We start from the raw sequence: 25,083 nt of genomic DNA, 5'->3' as shown, positions 1-25,083 counted from the left end.
TACAATAAGGTTCATTAGTTAACATCTAGATAACTACATTAGTTAACATGAACTAATAATGAACTGCACTTCTACAGCAATATATAATCTTTTTCTAATGTTAATTCTAACATTTACTAATACATTATTAAAATCTTGTTAACATAAGTTAATGCACTGTGAACAAACGAACAAACAATGAACAACTGTATTTTCCTTAACAACGTTACACGAAGAGTAGTAAATACAGTGACAAATGTATTGCTCATGGTTAGTTCATGTTAGTTAATACATAATTAAAGTTTAACTAATGAACCTTATTGTAAAGTGTTACTGTAATTTCTTAACTGTTAATAATAAATAATAATAATAATAGCCTATTAAGTGAATAATTGAACATCATTAATTTGTTTTATTTATAACTGAAATATATGGACATTTAACACTTAATATTACATAATTACATTAAAGATGATTGAGTATATGTAGGGTAAGTGCAAATTGTGTATAAACTAAGCTATCCCAATTTGTCACTACACCAGACACACAAGATAACCATGTGTATGTGGCCGTCTGTTCACAGCAAGACCAGGGTAGTGAAGGGTTAATACTGGTCAGTTTTGCATTTCTTTGAACTTAATCTTTGACAGCCATAATATTTTTAAGTCATAATTTCTTCTTTTATGGTTTAACAAAATCGAAATCTTTCCAAGAATCCGCTGGAAGCTACTTCTGTTCCCTCATGCCCCTGTTCTAGCATACTCATATGTACATGTATTATCTCCTGCAGTGCAGGAACTGTGATGCGCCGCTCACCTCCCCCATTGTGGATCATCTGCCTTGTAGGCATCCAGTTTGTCTTGTAGCAACTGAGCCAGAGTGGCGTTATCTTTATACTCCCTGTGCACAGAGAATCAGAGCATTAGAGCAGACAGACAGACAGACCGAACTTTAGACAGCTCTGTTGATCCTAACGAGCAGCCACTTCCTGGAATCTGATCCAGAGATGACTGGCATCTGTCTTGTCCACTAGTTCTGCTGTAATTGTATGTATGTTGGATAAATATGATTGCATGTGTAAAAGGGCACCATCAGAAACATCAGGTCAGATATAGGAACAGGCCAGTTATTAAGAGCCTGAGTTAAAGACTCGGAACCAGCGCAACCCCTCGTGCCTTACCCTCGGTTATCGGACAGCAGGGTATTCCTTCAGCGTGGCACACAGTGTTGCCAGCTGTTCTGCCAACCGTTCCATCACAGGGTTCTTCAGCTGTGTCTTATGAGGGCAGTAGAAACTCTGGAAGGCACAGAGTTGTCCAAAGAGAACACCTAAACACACACACTACACATTCATACTCATTACAGATAGAGGCAATGCGAACAAGCAAATCAGTCAGCTGACATTTTACCCATTTTTTTTTTAGTTTTTTCAGAATCTTTTAGCTTTTTTACGTGCCATTTAGGGGCTCATAAAACAAATACCTTTAAATTACATTAATTAATTTAAAACAACTGTTTTATTATTTAAAGGGTTAGTTCACACACAAAATGAAAATAATGTCATTAATTACTCACCCTCATGCCGTTCCACACCCGTAAGACCTTCGTTCATCTTCGGACACAAATTAAGATATTTTTGTTGAAATCCGATGGCTCAGTTGAGATGTTTTTAGTACATTAATGGATCTTGATAGAGGAAATGTCACTGAGCCATCGGATTTCAACAAAAATATCTTAATTTGTGTTCCGAAGATTAACGAAGGTCTTATGGGTGTGGAACGGCATGAGGGTGAGTAATAAATGACGTTATTTTCATTTTTGGGTGAACTAACCCTTTAACATTTTCAAATGTAATTTATTCTTGTGATGGCAAAGCTGAATTTTCAGCATCATTACTCCAGTCTTCAGTGTCACATGATCCTTCAGAAATCATTCTTATTTTCTGATTTGGTGCTCAAAGAAATATTTCCTATTATTATCAGCGTTAAAAACCATTGTGCTCCTGAATATTTTTGTGGAAACCATGCCATATATATTTTAAATATATATATAATATATATATATATATATTATTAATATATAGAAAATTTTGATCAGTAGTATATATGTTTCCCCCCATTTCTTCTATAAATAAATAAATTCTGTATATTTCTAAATAAATTAATTCATGACTGTGATTTTGTCCCATGCTGAAGTCCTGTGACAGAAATGCCATAAAATGTGTTCCTCTGTACTTCCGGTTTCCAAACTGCTATGAGGGATAGCTTTCAGCTGACTGAGGTGTCACCAGTCTTTCCTTCCTGTCTTGTGTTTCCTGTGGCCAAATCTGTGCTACATCTCTCTGACTGTGGTAGACTGCTTATCTGTGTAGGTCTGCACAACCACCCCTCCCACCCCCTGTCAGCACACACAAGGTCACATGACTATCCTTCTGTTCAGCAGATGGGTTCCCCTTGATGCTTGTTCCCTCTCATAACCTCCTCTGATTGGCCGAGGCTCTCTGTGAATGCTGCATCGGCCAATTATGTGCTGCTGAACGAGGCGGGCTCGCAAAGCATTGAGCTGCAGCATCACGCCAGGAGAAACGCACTTCTCCTATGACTCCACTGAATTAATCATAACAGACAGCTCAGCAGCAGGCATTGTGGGCCAGACAGCATCCCCCCCCAGCCTCAGAGCTGTTCTGGAACACTCTATTTCTACGTCCACTGACTTGCTTCTGGAGTCTCTATATGGATTGTCAATATTCCCTATAGTTTTTCTCTCTCTCTTCCCCTCCACTCCCGAAATTGCTCACCTGGGACTCGTAGGGCAGGAAGGCAATGTTGATCTCATTTAGGGTTTTAATGGTTTTGGAGGCACGGCTCTTCACCACCTCATTAAACAGGGGTCCGGGCAGGCTGTCAGAGACACATGGATGGTTGACATATCATTTCGAGCCGTAAAAGCAGTTTATTGGAGTTTTGACATGTTATGCCACCTAATACTAATTTTAGTATTTTCAGTGTGGACAGACTACATGGATTACATTTTTAATTTTCTATCATTTTTATTATTTTGTAACAAAGTATGGAGTCAGACTAGACACTATCTGATGTTTAATTCATATGATCACAAAACAAATAATTTCAGTTTGAGTCACATTTATATCTATTCATTATAAATTGTCGCTGAGTGCTTATGTGCTAGTCTAGATTTAAGCGTGGTCCCATTAATACTGTAGTGCATATTATGCTTCCAGGGCCCTTGAACAGTGAGATACTCACAGTCAGTGAAGAACACATGAGCCCCTTTATATTTCGCTGAATGGGGATCTTTGAAGTCATTGATGAGAGTCTGCACAGACTGGTAAGAGAAATACAACAAGCTTTAGATAAGAGTGTGTTTACGTGTGCATGTTGTTATAGCAACCACAATGGCCAACAGAAATGACGAGAGTTTGTGTACGCTGTGTCAATACTGTGTGTGAGTGTGTGGGTGTGTGTATATGTGTTAGAGAGTGACATATGTTTAGTGTGTACAGTGTGAAGGTTCCGCCTCCACACTGTGAGACGAATGTCTATGCTGTTGCTGTTGTTTTGCTTCATTAGAATCTTCTGTAATGAGCATGTTTGAGTACCTTCTCAGTTGGGGTGATCAGGTAAATGGCCTCCAAGGAGGGGAGAGGCTCTCTTCGTTTATTGATGTCTTCAACGACTGCAGAGATAAAGGTAGAAACAGTAAGCCAGTTATAGAAGCAGCTTTTCTGACAAAGTTTTTTTTATCATTATCCTTTTTTTGATAACTGAAATAAAGCAGAAATAAAATGAAATATAAATATTAGATGAAAACTTAAACTAAACAAAAAATGTTGACTAAAAATTACTAACTAGAAAAAATGAATCTGAATCTAAAACTAATACTGAAATAAAAGTAAATTCAACTTAAATAATAAAATAAAAAAACAAAATTATTTTAAATGATACCAAAATTAAATAAAATTAAAACTAATAAAAACTATAATATTAATAACAGTATTATTAATAGTAATAACATTTATATTATTAACCCCTCTGGTGCTGTTCGGTCATTTTTGACCAATTTTTTATTTGTATTTTTTTATGAATATTTTATTTAATCAGAATGGTACGAAACTTGGTAAAGGTTTTGGTTTTGTAAACAACACACCACACACACACACACACACACACACACTACACACACACACAAAAACAGGACATGATTCAACAAGGTTAAATGGTCCTGAAAAAATAGTTATTTCTCGCGATCAAAAATGACCGCATTGGAAACAAATGGGAAGCTAATTTCATCTAGTGGAAACGTTTGGTTACTGCGCCCAAATAAAATCTTACTGAAAGCTCATTTTTTGAGGATATCAAATTGGAACACAACTTGTTTAGATTTATGGCTTTGATTTTTCTCACACATCTAGAGTAAAACCTGTTTTGGAAAATACATATTTCATAAAAAATTTAAAAATAGTATTTTTATGCATTTTTTATGATGATAAACTTAAACTTCTATACTTTTTTTTTCACTTATTAAACTTTTTTCCACTTCAGCAATAATCTGCCAGTGTATCGTCTTTAAAAAAGAGACCAAACTTAAGTCTGTGCTCCAAAGCATTTAAGATTTATGACAGTTTAAGTTGGAAATTTCATTTTCAGGTCTATGCTCATAAAGTAATTAACAGGTAATAAATGGATCCTGACTATTCCATAAATAAAATTTAGGACCATAAAATTCCCTGAAAATACAAAATATCAAACTGAAATATAGTATATTCATTTCATTGAGAGAAAAAAAAAAAAAAGAAATTTTTGACTGCCACGCGAAGAGCCCCAGTGCGTTTAAAAGTGTTAATAAAAACCGTAATCATCTATAAATAATACTAAAATAACACTGCTCTGATAGCATATATACAAAATGTCTGTTTGGTTCCTTTATTCCAAAACCTAGTGATATAAACTCACAATTCTGACTTTTTTCAGTTCATAACTCACAACTTTTTTCTCAAAATGAAGAAAAAAAAATAAGTCAGAATTGTAAGATACAAACTCACGATTAAAAAAGGTAATTGTAACTTTTTACTCACAATTCTGACTCTGATTCTGTTTTTTCTCTCATAACTGCGAGTTTATATCTTCTCAGAAAAAAAGTCAGAATTGCAAGATAAAAAAGTCACAATTACCTTTTTTAAATTTTATACTGCGGCAAAAGAAAGCTTCCATACTTTTCCACACCTAATTTTAGCCAAATTATTGAAATCGATTCTCCCTCAAAGTCAAGTCACATATGATGCTTAGCAAAACTATTTCCTTGTAGAACAACGTTTAGCAGATGTTAGTGAGGTTTATGATTTAGAAAGTAAAGTGTTTTTCTTTTAAGATGTTAATCAGATGTTTGTACAACTATTGTGAATATATTCAGAGCTGAAGGGTGTTGTAACTGTGTGCCATGCATTACACCTATTCATAATATAGCACAACATCTTGTCACCTATTGCTTAATTAAATTGAATATGATGCATTCCAGATAAATTGAGTTTTTCAGATTCTTTTTGTGTCCTAGGAGCTGTAGACTAGTTGTTAGCAACAAAGGGACACTTTTTTTCTTCACTTGTAAGTAAACAATTCAAAAAGTGACTTACTAGTGATGCCCTCTGTCATAATATCAGTCATTTTGCAGCAAGAGGACAGCATCCTCATGCTGAGCTGGTCCACTATTAAAGCCTACAGAGAAAAATAGAGAGCAGAAATGATGAGAGAGTCTCTAAGGCCCATTTCACCCACAACAATGCAGTACCACGTTGCTTATGTTTAACTTTAATTTATTAATATGGGCACCAAAATAAATATGCATGCGATGTGGTACAAGTGTAATAGGATGAATAAAATTATTTGGGCTTAATTATTCACACAGATTTCCTGGCCTGCGGCTCAGGGACTCAATGAAAGATTAAAACTGTGGTGCCGTGACAGAAAGAGAGAGTGGTTGCTATGGTGATGGGGTGAATGAGTTTGTCTTACCTTCCATTCTCCCTTCTTCTTCACCTTCTTGATGACATCATTCATAATCTCTGCAGAAGAAGAGAAAATTTCATCAAACATCAGATATTAGCAGTTTATACACATCTCAATTTGTAGGAATTATCATCTGTCATTACTCATTTACAAGTGTAAATATGTGCAATTAAACAATAACTTCCATTTTCATTTTATGTGAATAGTACTACTTATCAGGGCTTGACATTACCTTTTTTGCTCACCAGCCACTGTGGCTAGTGGTTTCCCAGTTACTAGCCACACAGCATTTTCACTGGCCACAATTTTGACATCAATACCATGGGGAAAAACTGCCATATAGATATCTTTAATGTGATCTCAGAATTTAGCAGCAGGTATAATTAGGCTGCTGTCACTTTAAGACCTCACACACGGACCCATAGTACTGAAACTAATGTGTTTCCTTTCTCAACAACTCACTTAAAGCATAACTGACTGTGTTTACTTGAATACTCTCCAAGACCAGCATTTTGACGTTATTTTGTTTTTGACTGTTTAACCACAATGAGCACTAAAAACAAACTCAATTTATTATTGAGAGGCGACTTTGGGTGTGAGCACAAGATCTGCAGGAATCAGTAAAATAATACGCAATATGCACAATCCCACGCCGAAATTTCAAGCCCTGTAACACCAACAATATTCATCCAGAGCAAATTAATGAGTGAGGGAAGGCGGGTTTGTGCGTCAACTCGCTGTCGCAGAAAATGAGTACTGAAAGCGATTCAGATATTTCAGTATTGATTTAGCGAAAAATCGATATTTTTGACAACACTACATTGCACTTAGTTTATTGTGCCTTTTTAAAAGACTACAATTGAAAAAATGTATATATTATATATAAAATTCAACCCGCTAAAGTGGCTAGTAGGAGTAACTGCTGAAATCCACCCGGATTTGGTGGGTTGACGGGTGTTAACGTCAAGCCTTATCACTATTTATACCTTTTTACCCAAAATAAACTAATGTAAGTAGCATCTGCACTACCATCCAAAAGTTTGGGGTTGGGATCAACTTTTTTTTTGAAGATGTCTCTTATGCTCACCAAGGCTGCTTTTATTTGATCAAAAATACAGTAAAAAAAGTTATATTGTGAAATATTATTACAGTTTAAAGGAACTAAGTTACTTTTGCCGCTCTAGCGGTTAATAAACAAAACTGCATGCATCTTGAGGAAGAACACTGTAGCCGGAGCTACTTCTCTTATGCCGAGTCACGCGGGTACTGGGCTAATCTGCAGCGGTTGTCGTCCAGCTCGATCTAAAATAGTCTGAATTTCTGAAAATAACACTTATTATATGTGTATACCATAGTGATTCAGGATAAGACAAAAGCACAATTTGGTAGATGGATCCATGATGTACTCGCTCGTTCTATACATTTTGTAAATTTTGAACAAAAAAAAAGTTACATAGTGTACCTTAAACTAACTGTTTTCTATTTTAATATATTTAAAATGTATTTTATTCCTTTGAATCAAAGCTGAATTTTCAGCATCATTACTGTCTTCAGTGTCACATGATCCTTCAGAAATCGTTCTAATATGCTGATTTGATCAAGAAAGATTTCTTATTATTATCAATGTTGAAAACAGTTGTGCTGCCTATATTTTTGTGGAAACCATGATACAGGATTGTTTCGGAATTCTTTGATGAAAAGAACAGCATTGATTTAAACCAGAAATCTTTTGTAACATTATAAATGTCTTTACTGTCAATTTTTTGCATCCTTGCTGAATATAAGTATTAATTTCTTTAAAAGAAAATCTTACTGACCCCAAACTTTTGAATAATAGTTTACCTATTTTTAGATTTAATAGCTGCTGCTTTAATTTAGTAGTTCTTTGACAGTTTAGAACAGCTTTAGATTCATCAAAGGACATACAATCATGAAGCAATTAAGAGCAGCATTTGTCTGCGGTCGTGCCTGCGCCATACAAAAAAAAACAACAATGCATTGTATTTGACAGGAAGCAGCTTGTTTGCTGGCTAATGAATGATGTTAATGGCTACTGGTGTGTAGGAGTATATAAATATCTTATACAATCAAAAAATGAAGCTATCTCTCTTCATCGTCTGTCATGTGTGTCTGTATGTGCCCATTCTGTCCCTGTCACACCTGAGCCTGACTGTGCCCGCTGGTCCTCTACTAAAATGGATTATCTCACTCTCCTCCTTTTACTTGCTTTCAGTCTCCTTTCTTTCAGCAGAGCTTTTTGGCATCCATCACATCAAAATTCACAGAAACGTCTCTCAATAAAGAACACTCTGACTGCTGAAATATTTGTGAAATCCAGCTCATCTGGTCATGCAGGTAAAAAATGTTTTAATCAGGCATGTAACATGGACTGGCTGGGCCCCACCCAGTAGGCTCACAAGGTCAGATTCTGAGATATAAAGTCGCAACTATGAGAAAATGCAGAAATTGTGAGATACAAAAGCAGCAATTTTGAAATATAACATCCCTAATACAAGAAGAAACAGCAATTGTGAGATCTAATGTCACACTGTGAGTTATAAATTCACAATTACAAGAAATAAAGTCAATTGTGAGAGGTAAAATCTGATTAAGATTGTGAGATATAAAGTAAAATTTGAGAAAAAATGGCTATTGTGAGATTTAAAGTTACAATTTCAAGAAATAAAATGCCAAATTTGTGAGACAAAGTCGGGGGGGGGGGGGGGGGGGGGGGAGGCAGCAACTGTGAGATACTGTATAAAATTATGAGAATTATGAAGGAAAAAAACACCAGCTGTGAGAGATCAAGTCATAATTATGAGGACCAAAATGCCAAATGTGAGATATAAACCGGGAATTATGAGAAAAAAAGTGGCAATTGTCAGTTATAAAGTCACATTGTAGAAGATAAATTCACAATTGATTTTTATTTATTTATTTTTAATCCTATTGTGTCTTTATACTTTTTTATCTTATGCTAATTATGTGTTTATGCTAATGCTTCACATGAGAATGAAAGCCATACTGTTCTGTATTTACAAAAAGGGAACACATTCAGTGTGTATATTTAGTGTGCATTCGCTCTAAAGTGCATTTGTCGCAGACTGGGAAGCTGGGGCGCTATCAGATGAGACCACAAAGATGTACAGAGACAGCGTTCGCTATGGCAGCAAATTGAATCTGTCTATCTTCAGAATCTCCCTCTGTTCAGATGCCAAGATTGTGCTGCTTACAGACAATGTTAAATGAACATAGCAAATCATTGAGAATCGAATCTATGTCTCTTTCTGTGTAGCCACTCTTTCTGTTCTGTGGCTGATCTCTCTTATTCACTCTGATGTAAGTAATCCCATCATGCAGCGATTGGGCGGAGGCAACCATGTTTGTGTGTTGGGGCCAATATTAGCATGATTGCAATGCTAGCCATCTGGTTGTAGTGTCAGAATAAAGGCGCTCAGGGTGATTTTGTGGTTTTGACATTTGTGCCGGTGCAGTGATACAGAGTTAAGCTCCTCTGTGGAATGAAAACAGTCTTGGACGAATCCAGATGGATTATGGGTGTTTAAACAGGGCATGTTTTAATAAATGTGAAGAGATTAGCAGGCAGTTTAGCTGACAGGAGATTTAGCAATGATTCCAACTATTTATGTGAATGAGGGCTAAAGCTAATCAAACTGAGAGCAAACTTATTTGACTTATATGAAAACATATTTGTCAAATTTCTGACCTGTTGGAAAGGAGTATGTTTTTTCATCAAATACAAATAAATAAAGTATGACTTCCCTTACAAAAGGTCATGCCAAGCCTCAGATACAAGGAAAACCAATCAAAAAACCAAGTGCAGGATGTTTCTTTTTGTAGAAACAGCAGAACTCAGAGTAGCTTATGTAATTCAAAACCTCAGAAGAACTTTATTAATGTCTCACTTCAATGCTTATTTCTTTCTCTCTTTGTAGTTTTCACCTAAACATGATGCTTTGTGCTAAGAAAATCCTGTCTAGAATAGCTATGATACAATAGATACCGTTTTAAAAGTCGACCGACATGGGTTTGTCAATAGCTGCTGCCAAAGCCAATATCTAGAGAGAATTTAAGTACAGTTTAATATCAAATACAATGTAGCAAATAATTGAATTTAAATTGATAATCATTTTAAAATAACACTTTTTTTTCTCCACACAATATTTAGCTACTCAAAAATATTCACTCCAGTGACCAGTGTTGTTATTGTTAACTAAAACCAAATCTATAAAAAAAATCATTTTTGTTAACTGAAATAAAACTGAAATAACTAAAATATAAGCATTAGATAAAAAAGTTAAACTTAAAGGTGCACTATGTAAGATTTTTGCAGTAAAATATCCAAAAACCACTAGGCCAGTGTTATATATTTTGTTCAGTTGAGTACTTACAATATCCCAAATGTTTCCAACTATCTGTAAATCGTGAGAAAACTGCAATTTTAACCAAGGCTCCAGGACGTGTGAGGAGTCTCCTGTCAATTGCGTCATACCCGCGTTACCCTCGCTTTCCATTTTATTTTGTAGAAACCATGGAAACGCCAAAGACGCTTTAATATATTACATGTTTAAACAGACAAGGGAACAACTGTTTGGTTATGTTTATAGACAGAAAACAAATTATTGTTATCTAGCTCAACAAGTTTAGTCTTATTGTTGAAATCTAATTTTCTTGGATTTTTTTTGCGAGTACCATGTTTTTACCATGCCTCAGAGAAAAACACTATTTTGTGAAGTAGCTAACATAGCATAATCAGATGCAGTAATAAAGTAACAGTAATAAAGAATTTTCTCCATGATACAATATGTTTTAAAATTAATTGCGTGCCATTTATCAACACAAGCCATCCAGCATTTAATATGATATTCTTAAATCGATCTAGCTCACTGCAGTGTGTAACAACTGTCTCACAGCAGCCACCGAGCGAACGCACACGTTATAACATCATTTTCAACACACTCAAATGTATCTAATATGATAAACAGAGCCGTGTTACCTCATACTCATGACCGGAAAAGCGGAAGCAGCGCCGGCGACCGTGGCATAATAAAAGTTCCGCTGCTCACGGCGTGTGTTGCGCAATCGCTCCAGCGACCTCGTTCAGCTCCCACAACACTCGCTCCTGCTCTGCTTCATACTACAGTAATGTTAATAATCGCATCCATGAACATGATTTCTTCCCGAGTCCTATCCCGATTATTTCCACCGGCTGTGAGGTGAAGACCACATGTCCCAAGATTCCGCGCTCAAACTTGGCGTCATCAAGCTACGCCTTTGTTTTGATTAGGCCTCTAGCGGACAGAAAATATTACATATTGCACCTTTAAAAAACTGAAATAAAATAAGTTTAGGTTGAAGTGCTAATAAAAATAAATTAAAGCTAAATAGAAATATTAAAAAATGACACATGACAAGGGCACATGTCAAAATTACTACAACTAAATCGAAAATTGAAAATATAACAATAAAAATAAAAAATTACTAAATACTATAATATATATACTATAATATATATATATATATATATATATATATATATATATAAATAATTCTAAAACAACACTGCAATTGACAGGGCTGTCAGCAGGTTGTGCGTTGTACCTGTATGTTTATTTCGCATTTATGTTGATTCATGAAGATAAAATACATTTAAATGAAGATTTTCATATTTAATAGACTATTATATTCCAATGTATTATTTACTCACTTTCCAGTTTTCACACTGAATAAGTTTAATTAATTTATATGCTTTTTGTTTCTTTGTGTTACTTTACTATTACTATTCCTAAAAATAACAGCAAGCGCACGCCCTTTCAGAGGTATACTCTAGGTCGTGTCGTTCTCAGCTGTCTCCAGAGGACACTTCATCTAGTCATGTGACATCAGAACGACCCCCATTGGCCTCACTTCACTTCGGCCCATGTTCAGCCTCCAGGTTAAAACCATTTTACTGTACAAATAGGGTTATACTGCAGCGAGTGAAGGGGAAAAATACTGAGAAGGACAAAATGAATGTCAAACAACAAAGGCTTCTGCAATATGCTCAACAAAATCCTAATCATTATGCATTTATAACATCATCAGAAAAAAAAAAAATCACAGCTTCTTGCATTTTATACATTCAATGTATTGATTTTGCTTCCTTGCTGATCTGTAGCCTTTTCAAGAGATGAATTTTTGCAGTGCAGCAGAACTATGCTGGATTAAATCATACTGTACTGTACAGACTTCAGGCCGGGTCTGAGTTAATGAACTCCATTTATTTCTTTTCCTCCTCATATTGGGTAATAAAATGTACCGCAGTCTGTCAGCTATTTGTCACTGCAGGCTGGATCGCTCCAGCACTGACTTTCTCAGTAAGGTGCTGGATAATGTGTTTGGGTTTGATTGATTTATCATATCACCTGGATTTAAAAGTGACACTAACGCAAGACAATTATAAATCAGTCAAACGGTAAATTCCATTTATGTGCATTAAACATTTCAGTTCAGATTCCACTTGGAATTAAAGACAACATGAAATCAAAATCGACTATTCTATGGAATACTGCGGTATTTATTCTAAATATTTTATCATTATTTCTTTTTAATTCATGTGCCCTCGTAATCTTTAATCAAAATAACTTCCCCTCCTCCTGCAACAGCACAAGGGCGGGACAACCTGTCACTCGCGTGAGATCGACCAATAGCAAACCACAACGATCCAATCAATTCCCAATAGGCAAAATCAAGCCCCGCCCTACATTTATTCTTGTTCGAGAAGCCGTTTCACTTGAATATACATCACAATAGGGAAGAAAAGACTATCGCAACTTGTTTTAATGCTGACATTAAAAGTGAATCGGGCTTTGCAGATACATGTTCTCTCGGGTCATGTCAGGCTGATCTCTGCATCACATCACAAAAAGGTAAAGGACAGTGCAGATGCCCTCATATAAGCGCTCACAATTTGTACGAACGAGCTTACAATATACACAAACGACCCACTGTTTCTGTCTCATGCTCCTTCACTTAAACACTGAACCTCTCTCCAGAGTACACCAACTGGAACTGGAGCTCTTCACTCTTCATATATTTAACCTTAATGTAGATGTCTTAATTAAGCACAAGCTGTAGTTTGCGATAAAAGTAGATGTTTGGTTAAATTAAGCTATATCTTACAGCTGTAATCAAAGCGAGGATGTTTGGATGTGCAGTCGCTGCCTGGTTTAGAGTGACTGACTACTAGTTATGTCTAGGGAATTTATTGAACATTCACATAATATTCCTAATGATTTTGCTGATGATATTCAAAAGCAGCATTGTGATGTTGCAATAATGTTAATGTACTTTATTGAATGAATGCATGATTATTAACAATTTAAAGGGTTAGTTCACCCAAAAATGAAAATTATGTCATTAATTACTTACCCTCATGTCGTTCTACACTCGTAAGACCTTCGTTCATCTTTGGAACACAAATTAAGATATTTTTAATTAAATCCGATGGCTCAGTGAGGCCTCCATTGACAGCAATAACACTCCCTTTTTTCAATGCCCAGAAAGCTACTAAAAACATATTTAAAACAGTTCATGTGACTACAGTGGTTCAAACGTAATATTATAAAGCGACAAGAATACTTTTTGTGTACCAAAAATAACAAAATAGCGACTTTATTCCACAATATCTAGTGATAGGTGATTTCAAAACACTGCTTCATGAAGCTTCGAAACTTTACGAATCATTTGTTTCGAATCAGTGGTTCAGAACGCCAAAATCACATTATTTCAGTAAATGAGGCTTCGTTACGTCATAAGTGTTTTGAAACTTCAATAGTTCACGTGACTCTGGCAGTTTGATATGCGCTCCGAACCACTGATTCAAAACAAAAGATTCGTTAAGCTTCGAAGCTTCATGAACTGAGCCATCGGATTTTATCAAAAATATCTTAATTTGTGTTCTGAAGATAAACGAAGGTCTTATGGGTGTGGAACGACATGAGGGTGAGTAATTAATGACCGAATTATCAGGTGAACTAACCCTTTAATTTAATATTTAGAATAATCATTCTGTCTAATCACTCAAATATGTTCACGGAAGGCATTTTTCATGTATTTTCATGTTTTCGTTTTTCATGAAAACTGCTATCTGTTAATATTTTTCAAATTGATTTGGTTCGATTAAACCATCATAATATAAGGAAAATGCTTTAAATTTTAAAAAATTTTAAATATGAGGGAAGAACAAAACACTAAACCTGTTCAAGGTATTTATCTGACAAAAATTTGAGGGGTTAAAGGATTAAACTACAGCTACAGGTTTTATTTTACTATACATAATCATAATCAGTTATGAATATTTCATTGGTTCTCTCTTGTTTTTGCATCTGTTCATAATTTCTTTGTACGACAGCCTGGTCAAAAATTATGTCTGCACAATTTGGCATGTTTCATATCACAAATAAAACAACTGACTCCAAGCACAACTACACAATATGTAGAAAATACACCTTTTTTCATTTATTTTACTGTATTTTACTATTGAATCTTACTGGCTGTCAGTTCAGAATGATGGTTTCATTTATTAACATTAGCTAACTACGTTAGTTAACATGAACTAATGATAAATAATAATTATACAGCATTCATTAATCTTAATGTTAATTTTTACATTTACTAATACATTTTTAAAATCAAAAGTTGTGAGTCAGTTAAGGCACTGTGAACATGAACAATTGTATTTTTATTAGCTAACATTAACAGATTAACTAGTTAATATATTAATTAATGTTAACAAATTAGATCTTATTGTACAGTGTTACCAAGAAGTCATCCTAAAAATCAGAGCAAAAACATATTTAGATAAATAATAAATATTGTCAGAAGGCAATATCACCCAGCTGTCCTATTGGTCAGTAAAAAAAAAAAAACTGTATAACCACTCATCGCTGCAGATTTAACCCTCTATATTCCCAGGCTCCCTCAGGGCACTCATTTCATGACCCACTTTTATGCTCAGTCTCTCTGGAATTTTACGGCCATTTACCTTAAAGAGACAGACTGTGGTTTTCCTAATCCTGGTGGATCTGATTTGATTTTCTGATATGAAGACTAAACTTACCTTAAGTTTCATGTTTTGTATTGATGCTTGATTGCATCAGTGACCTTGGTGTTATTTTCCCTCTTATTATTGATCCATGGTTCACTATTAATATCCGCTGAGTTGGACTGCAAACAGAAACTGAATAATTTATTTCTTCTTGAGGAGTTCTATATTAATATATAGAGAGCTTTTTTTAAGGGTATTGGTGTTGTCAGAGCATCTCGTCCACACTGCAGTGTAGTCTATGCGCATAGTATCATATAATGCCCCTGAGAAGGTGACTATCCAATATTGTCCTTGTATAACAGACAGAAGATGCTCCGCTAAACCCCAACCGACGTCACAGAGTCCAAGGACAGAGCATCCATCCACCCACACACACACACACACACACACACATTGACTCGGATGCTGTCCTGCTGGTATAGAATTTCAGCCTGCTGAGTCATTACTCAACACACCCATTCAATGAATGTACAGGAGAGCTTTTTGAGGAAGAAAGCCAATTATAATTGTAAATATTATTCATTTAATGGCTAATAAAGAATAAACAGCCTAAAATTCTATACTATTTTGTCTAAATTAAAAATAAATTCATTTTGAGGTTTGCTGCAGACTACATTTGTTATTAAAATTATTTTATTTTTAAACATTTTATTTTTGGGTGTTTATTTATATGGTGTTGTTATAGTAAATGTTCACATTATTGATGTCATTAATCACTTTTCAGATGATGGCAAAGGGGTAACACTTTTCAATACGGTTTCATTAGTTAAGATTAGTTAAAGGATTAGTTCACTTTAAAATGAAAATTACCCCAACCAACAAGTATGAGCTGAAGAAAGTGCATCCATCCATCATAAACATACTCCACACGGCTCTGAGGGGGTTAATAAAGGCTTTCTGAAGGGAAGCGATGCGTTTTTGTGAGAAAAATATCCATATTTAACAAGTTAGGAAGTAAAATATTTAGCTTCCGCCAGATCGCCTTTCATATTCAAATAGAATAGGAAAGGCGTAGGACGTAGCGTAAGCGTTTTGAACTGCGAGAGTTTGACACTTTTTTCGTGAGTTGAATATGGAAGGTGGTCTGGTGGAAGCTAGATATTTTACTTCATAACTTGTTAAATATGGATATTTTTCTCACAAAAACGCATCGCTTCCCTTTAGAAAGCCTTTATTAACCCCCTCAGAGCCGTGTGGAGTATGTTTATGATGGATTGTTTATGATGCAAGTTATGAAGTAAAATATCTAGCTTCCACCAGACCACCTTCCATATTCAACTCACGAAACCCCCCGGAGCCATGTGGAGTACATTTTGCTTTTACATTTCTTCAGCTTCATACTCGTTGGTCCCGTTCACTGCCATTATAAAGCTCAGATGCGGCAGGATATTTATTAATATATCTCTGATTGTGTTCATCAGAAAGAAGAGAGTCATATATACTTCGGATGGCTTGAGGGTGAGTAAAGCTTGGGGTAATTAATTACTACATTAACTAAGAATGAACAATACTTCTACAGCATTTATTAATCTTAGTCAATGTCAATTTCAGCATTTTGTAATACATTATTAAAATCAAATGTTAATAAAGATGAATAAATACTGTAACAAATGTATTGCTCATTGTTAGTTCATGTCAGTTAATGCATTAACTAATGTTAACAAATGCGACCTTATTGTAAAGCGTTACCAGCAAAGGTAATCTAACTGTAAATATAGGGGAAATGAGTAGTCACAAATAAATATCCAATATCAACCGATACCAATAAATGCGATAATCGATTTGGTACTGATATGTTGGGCATCCCTAACTTTATCTATTTTATTACAACAGAACATATTGCTCAGAAATATGTGTGTGATCTCAAAAATCCAAACTGTGTTGTTTGTTTGGCAATTTGAAAATGTTAAAAAAAAAAAAATTCATATCTCAAATTTAATTTCTTACCTCACAGATATCAGTGTGTTTTGTAACCTTACTGTGAAATAAAGGTTAAAAATAAAGGTTCTTTGTTGCTATTGATGGTTCCATGAAGAATCTTTAACATTCATTGATTTTTTTTTTTTTTCATTACCCAAAAGGGTTTTAAAATTCTCTTCATGCTAAGAAAAAATTATTCTTTTAAGAATTCTTCACTGTAAGGTTCTTTGTGCAACCAAAAATGGTTCTTCCATGGTATAGCTATGAAAAAACCCTTTTGGAACCTATTTTGTTTTATTCTGTTCTGTAGTAGTTAATTTTAGCACTGTCTGTCTCAGTGGGACTGTGTCTTTTATCCTCAGGTCTGATTTATTTTTCCCCAGAGCTCTTCACGCTGGCTCATTTTCATAGGAAAGCCATAAACCCAGGCTGAATGGGAGGAATTGGTTGATGTATTCTGGGAGAGTCAGCAAAGAGCTTGAACTAAACGTTATCTTCATTCTTTAAATATTAACTTGAATATAATGTCATATAAAAGCATCCCAAATCAGATCATGCCATTGGTAACACCCAGGGAGAAACTATAAAACTGTATGAACAATTGCAAGCTCATGGCTGATCTAAATAGAAATCTATAATTCATTTCGACTGTTGGTACATTTTGCATTCGCCTGCAGAGATTGGAAAATGTTACACTGGTCTGTGCATCCCTGCACAAAGCTAATGCAACACCCAAATGTCAGGGCGAGTGCAATCATGGATAATGACAGGCTAGTGGTGTATTTCAGACCTAGAGAAAGCCATCCTGGTATACAGTAGACTAATACACAGTGTGATTTATTCATCTTTAATGCGTTTCATGGATTTCCAATTGGTCTTTGGAATTAAAAAATAAGAGGGTCATTGTCAGCAATATAGATGACTAGCCTGTTTTTTTTTTTTTTCATATAAATTATTCTTGTCCTACTTCACTTTGGTTGGTTTGTCATTAGTGCTGCTTGATAACGCAAGCATCTGTATTTCTATTGCTCATATGGAAATGGATGAAGACTTTTCTAAGAGATAAGACCATTTTTTTCTGACAGGTGATAAAATGGACTGTGGCAATGTGTTTTGAACAGATAAGCACCCATTTTAAACCAACCAAGATGGTTGGCTGGTCTTAGCTGGTAGTCTTGACTACCTAAAAAGTGCTCAAAAACCTTCTAAAACCATCCTTAGGCTGGTTTAAGCTTTACTACCGATCACTGTTCTTAGAATATGTAAGATCTAGTTTGTATTGCTACTGCCTCTTTAATTCCACTCTGTCCTTCATTTAACTCCTCATTCTTTTTTCATTCAGACTAGAATTAATCATCATTAACCGTTATTTCTATCCTGGTGTGTGTCTGTTCGATGGGTTCTTTATATACAATGGAGGTTTGCTTGTGTATTGAATTGGAGAAGAAAGCTAACCTTGATCAGTAGCTACTGAATGCAGTTCTGAAACAATAACGAGCCACATACTGAATCCATGCTCTCCAGTGCTCATTCATACTCCCATATATTAAAACTTATCCATTGTCACAAATGGTTCTCAATACATACCACGTTATATACAGGAACGGGCTCTCTCTTTGAGTGTTAAGGGAGTTATAAATGTCCTCCGTTCAAGTCAAGCATGAATCACACGCTTGCAATTTGCTGCAAGGCACATTGACTGTCCTCTCTTCACTTGCCATACACAAGTATACACATTATGATCAAGGACTCTCGTCTTAAAGGTGCTGTAAGCGAATTTCTGAAAAACACTGTTAATATTTGAAATTGACCCAAACAAACACTCCCCTTCCCTTCCCTGGGTTAAAAACAACCCAAGTTGGGTTGAAAATGGACAAACCCAGCGATTGGGTTGTTTTAACCCAGCGGTTGGGTTAAATGTTTGCCCAACATGCTGGGCAGTTTTATTTAACCCAGCTACTGTTTAAAAATGACTTTATGGCTGGCTTAAAATGAACCCAAAATAGGTTCAATAATCAAAAGGTGAACATTTATTAATAAGCAATTTAATAAATGTTTATTGTTTAATTATTATTCATTAAACTTATTAATAAATGTTCATTTATTAAACATATTAATACATGTTAATTTCATTTTAAACAAGCAATTCAGTAATTTTTAAACAATAGTTGAGTTAAATAAAATTACAAAGATTTAACCCAACCGCTGGGTTAAAGCAACCCAGTTGCTGGGTTTGTCCATTTTCAACCCAACTTAGGTCATTTTAAACCCAGCATTTTTTAGTGTTCCTTTATTGCTCCGATTTGCAAGAGTGGATGTCTCTTTATCATAAATGAAGCGAAGCAAATTAATGCTTTGTGAAAAATAAAGCGAAGATGATGAACGGACGACAAGGAAGAACAAAAAATGAACATACAGTACACAAGAGTATATAAAAGTAAGAGTTCGTTGTTAGTCAGCAGCAGCACACCAGCTCCAGACAAACAATGGCACTCAAAACTGTCCTGTTATTATAGCTAACATTACAACAACAACATATCTTGGTTCTGTGAAACATAGCAAAACCAATGTTACTCACATATGGAGCAGAAACAATGCAACCTCCATTTTCAGGCCATCCCTCTTCCAACACTGGAAAGCTTTTTCTAATATTAACATGGGTTTCTTTTGTAATGTCTCTCAGCCATCTCTCTTTCTACAGTCTTTCTTCAAATCTCCCTCTTGCTCACTCTCTCTCCTCCCCCATCATGAGTGGATACGGCCCCTACTGCTGATTGGCTGCTCTGTCCAATCCACTTTCAACAGTGTTTCTCAGAAATCACTCACTGCACCTTTAATTCAGCTTCATGTTATGAGAGTTGTAATCTAAGGGGGTGTCATATACCCCTCATATAGGTTTCGTTTGTGGATGTATTCTGAGAATCCCTTCAGATGTTCTTTATAACTCATTGTATTGGTGAAATTATATAATAAATATATATATAATTATCAAACATAGTAAATATTATATCATTTGATGTGTTTGCAGTATACAGTATCAAACTCTTATTATAATGAGATTTGTGGAGAAATAAAAGGAAATATGTTTCCCTGAATGCTGAATGTATTTGGCTAAATCTGGTAAGTAGGGCATAGTATAAGCTCAATTCATGAAAATGGATCAACAAATAGGCAGGCTAACAAAAGAACTGGTTCACTAGACTAATGCCTATGAAAGACCCTTTAGACAAATACTATGAGTCATTCACACATATGCTTTTCATATCTACATTACATCCTACAGTGCATATGTACATTTCCCTGTGAATATTGCATATTTTAAACATAAAAACAAAACAATGACAATCTAAGCAAGGATGTACGTGCATTTGGCCAGCCTCCCTCTCATCTATTTGCTCTCTATCTGACCCTGTGTCTGATCCGTATGATGTGTACTGGATCTCATATCCCTGGAGAAGACAGTGAAACCAACACACATGCGCGCACACCCACGGCACATCAGACCACAGGAAAACCAATCCATCATCCTGCGTGTGAGGAAGACAAAATCCAGCGCAGGTGTTCGGAGCACTTATGCCTTTTAATGATCAGGTTTCAGTCGATACTGATTATATGTGTGTCCCTCTCATTTGGGCTGGACAATGCAACAGCATTTTCACTATTATGTCATATTTTCCATTCTTGCAGTCAGCAGGTGTTTAAACAACATTAGCTGATATATGAAACAAACTCAGAATGTTTAATATGATTCTGTTGAATGGTGAGGGCATAATACATGGGTCAATGACAAATAATTGAGGTATGTCTAAGGAAATGGTTTCGGAAATACTTAAAGTCCTCCTGTAGTCAATAATTTAATCCCTTAAAACTCATCTTTGATCACCAAAATGACATTTAATTTTTTAATTTCTTAAAATAGCTTGAATGTAACTCTACACCCTTGCCTCATTTAGTATACACGGATCTATGAATATGCAAATTAGCCCCGTCTCCACTCGCTCGCGCCAGCTCAGAAATGAACTCGCTCAACTTACTAAGGTAAACGCAGCACAAATGGTTTCGCTCTTTACGACGTCGGACACATAACGTTAATTAATATAATTAGCCTTTTGCTTGACTATGTTATCAAACAGCGAATAATGTGTTGCTAATATTACACAAACCATGTTCCCGTTCACATGTCAGAGTCAGACAGCTGCCTTCTAACAATCAGTATCCTTACAAACGCTTTGAACAACTCAGAACGTCAGTGGAAAAAGGCGTATAGTTCATCATAACATCGTAATATAAATCATACACTCACCATATTGCTAAATCTACACGATTTTTCATATCAAAAATATACCACTACACGGCTTCTCTCGAGACTCCCCTGCTAGTTTGTTGTTAACAATATGCTAAAGCCCGCCGGCACCTTGACGTGATTGGTTACAATGTAGTTTGTGACGTCACAGACACCAGCGATTCCAAACCGCAGGGTTTTTTTCACTGCAGTTTTAAGGAGAAAATACTCAGCAATGGTGTTGACATGTGAATTTGCACATATTAAAAACACCACATAGACATATAAACAACATTATGAACTTGATTTTTACCACAGGGGGACTTTAAATTTTTGGTTTAATATGTTCCTCAATCAAATTTAGACAAAATAATCATAATTTTAAAATCTTTTTCAAACATATTTTTCGAGGTAAAAATATTTTACCCCATTTGACCACAACAAAATTAGTCTTTTCATAAAAGGTCAAAATGTGTGTTTTATTGTTTTGTTTTTTATGACCTAAATGGGTTCTCTTTGAAATCCGCGTTTTATCAGTTTTTTTGTCACATAACTACAAAATGGCTTCCCGCATCTTGTTTACACCAAACTGATTTATTTTGTTGGAAGTTTTTCAAATATTAATATATTATTTGCATTACTTGGTATTAAAAAATAAATAAAATAGGCTGTGCCAAACGACTTTTCCCAGCATTTGTTTTTCTCTAAAAAAGCCACACAATGTGTTTATATTATTTTTAATAAATAAATGAACAGATATCGCAACGTTTAAATTTAGATTCCCAATACAAGGCCTGAGATCTCTAAAAAAGAGAGTGAGAACATTAATAGTATATTTCATCAACCTTTCATAGAGTCTATTTCAAAACAACTGTCATTTTATCCTGCTGCATAAGCAAAAATTTCTCTAAAACGAAAGCACCTACAACCGCCATCAATCTGTCTGTACTAAACGCCATTCTGCTATGCCCTACACATGACAGATACAGCTACACATCTGAGGGATGCGCATTTGGTGCTCTCATTTTCCACTATTCAACCGAACATGAACCACTCCGCCATTTAACGATCCAGCTGGAGATGAGAGCCAGCTGCATTCATGTTAAAAGCAGGGGCACTTCCTGGGCAGATCAGTTCACCACCTGGAGCTTTACGCAATGGAATATAATGCTCTGGTGATCAATCACAGGGGTGAGGCTTTGCCAAAACGCACTTATTAAGCTAATTTTCGGAGGTAGAAGGAAGAGTTATGCAAACATCGTTTCAATTGTATTCTCATTAGATATATAGCTAATAATTCGAGTGGAATAAAATAAAACCGCAATGGTCTGTCGACAGAACCCTGCGTAATTCCTCAAACGTCCGTGCAGAATAAGGGCGTTCCTGTGCTGGACCATCTTTACATCGGTGCATCAAGCTTTTTTGTGTGTGTTAGTCTGGTTCTCGTGCCATATATTTATAATTTAAACAACATGCAATGGGAATAAAACCTATTCATGTCATGCTCCACTGATGCACAATGCGCATCCGCAACATCCCGAGAGTAATGTCCTCCCCGTTCAGCACAATGGCAGGGAAACAACCAGCCGCATCCAGGGGGAACTGAACGCTGAGGAACACTCATGACACATGCAACGGCAAGGTAGCATAAAAGAGCACGTACATATGGTTGAACATTAAACCTCAGTAGCCGAGGAGGATTAACATTATGATCTTACTTTCGCCAACGACCGCCTTTAATCCAATTGGTGCCATGATGCTCCTGAGTGTTCGCCCGTGTGCTGTATCTTCTCCTCCCTCTCCTCCTCTTGCTGTCTCTGGCAGAGCGGTGCTGCGCACTCACAGCAGCTGACTGCGGAGATTCGTCACTGCGTAACCGCCCCTCCCTCACACGAGCTCGTGTTTGCCAAACGCTGAGGGCGCAGACACAGAATCACATTCACAAGTGAATTCTTTCTTCAGTGTTTTTTTTTTTTTTTTCATGCCATGATCAATGGAGGTTGTAAAATATCCTTGCATCTGTTTCTATGGTATTCATTGTTGGCTGCTACGTGACAAAAAAGAGAAGAGAAGCCACTAAAGGTTTAATATTTTACACTGACTTTTAATTTCACCACCAAACAAAGCAGTTTAGTTTACTTCATTAAATTAAAAACACACATTGTTAAATTACTAATTAAAGATAGGCTATTAAATTACCAATGCAAATAAAAATGATTCATTTCACATTTTACCGTTGTGTCGTACAGTAGCTCTCATCCTGCTGGATCTAGGGCTGCATTTTAGTGAGTTGAACATATTTTGACCGCATGAGGGCGCTAAACATCTACTAAAAATGAACCATTTCAATATTTAACTTCGTTTCAGTGTTATAAAAAAAGACATTAAGATCTTTTGTTTATTTTTATAATATTTATGACTATTTTTTAATCAAAATAATTATTTTAATATGTGACCCTGGACCACAAAACCAGTCATAAGGGTCAATTTTTTGAAATTGAGACTTATACATCATCTGAAAGCTGAATAAATACGTTTTTCATTGATGTAAGGTTTGTTAGGATAGGGCAATATTTGGCCGAGATACGACTATTTGAAATCTGGAATCTGAGGGTGCAAAAAAAAAAAAAAAAAATCAAAATATTGAGAAAATCGCCTTTGAAGTTGTCCAAATTAAGTTCTTAGCAATGCATATCCACTCGCAAAATAATTTTTTTATATATATTTACGGTAGGAAATTTACAAAATATCTTCATGGAACATGATCTTTACTTAATATACAAATGATTTTTGACATAAAAGAAAAATTGATAATTTTGACCCATACAATGGTAATACATTTTGGCTATTGCTACAAATATACCCATGCGACTTATGACTGGTTTTGTGGTCCAGGGTCACATATATAATTATGTAAACTGTTTTTTACATAGCCTACTAAAATAATATTATATTACAATCATATTGTTTATTTTATAAATTATATTATTTAATTAAAAAATTGTTTTTATAAAATATAATTAGCTATATTAAAAATATAGGCTATTTTTATATCAATATATCTAAATATTTTCATAATGTAATCATATTAAATCATAATATTTTATGAAAGTTTTTATGACATTTTTAAATAATATTTTAAACTTTTTAGGAACTTATTTTATCTGCCATGAAAACTATAAAATCATATTATGTCAATATATTTCATTAAATTATAATATTTTATAAAAGTATTATTTTTAATAATAATATTTAAACTGCGCTTTTCAGGAGATTATATATTATCAAACTTCTGTGCCAAACTATAAAACATTATTATTATTATTATTAAATAACATTATGTTTATTTATTTTGAATTAGACCTATATTATATATATATATATATATATATATATATATATATATATATATATATATATATATATATATATATAACATTTATGAATTATTCATTATAAAATGTATTATTATTATTATTATTATTATTATTAACAATTATGTATGAAATAAATGATTATATCTTTATAAAATATAATTTTGCCCTTTTTTCCCTTTCCCTTGACTTAAAGAGTAAGCAGAGCAAGCCTAAAAACAGATTCAGTGGTCATTTCAAAACCAAGACGGGTCCCATAAATAAACAAAGCAAAGCCCATCATAAAAACAAAAGCTGTAGCCTATGCAATTCCCTGATCATCAGACGCTCGATCTGTAATCAGCTGTGATTAAAAATACAGCAGAAGGTTTGTTGTGAAGTTGGGTGTGTCAGTCT

General features: G+C 34.9%; 1 protein-coding gene across 1 annotated transcript in view; it reads right to left on the bottom strand.

The window, feature by feature from the left end:
• The window catches only part of stxbp1a (syntaxin binding protein 1a), a 38,875-nt gene extending 15,678 nt beyond the window's left edge, over positions 1-23,197 (bottom strand). The window contains 10 exon segments of the mRNA XM_051878755.1: positions 796-879; positions 1,146-1,287; positions 1,290-1,308; positions 2,777-2,868; positions 2,871-2,879; positions 3,246-3,324; positions 3,599-3,675; positions 5,630-5,711; positions 6,009-6,058; positions 23,032-23,197. Coding sequence (XP_051734715.1) covers positions 796-879; positions 1,146-1,287; positions 1,290-1,308; positions 2,777-2,868; positions 2,871-2,879; positions 3,246-3,324; positions 3,599-3,675; positions 5,630-5,711; positions 6,009-6,058; positions 23,032-23,068 — 671 coding nt within the window. The 5' untranslated portion in view covers positions 23,069-23,197.
• Between the last annotated feature and the right edge of the window lie 1,886 nt (positions 23,198-25,083).

Source organism: Ctenopharyngodon idella, chromosome 21, assembly GCF_019924925.1.
Source record: "Ctenopharyngodon idella isolate HZGC_01 chromosome 21, HZGC01, whole genome shotgun sequence".
Taxonomy (NCBI): Eukaryota; Metazoa; Chordata; class Actinopteri; order Cypriniformes; family Xenocyprididae; genus Ctenopharyngodon; species Ctenopharyngodon idella.
This window is presented reverse-complemented; position numbering and strand designations above follow the sequence as displayed.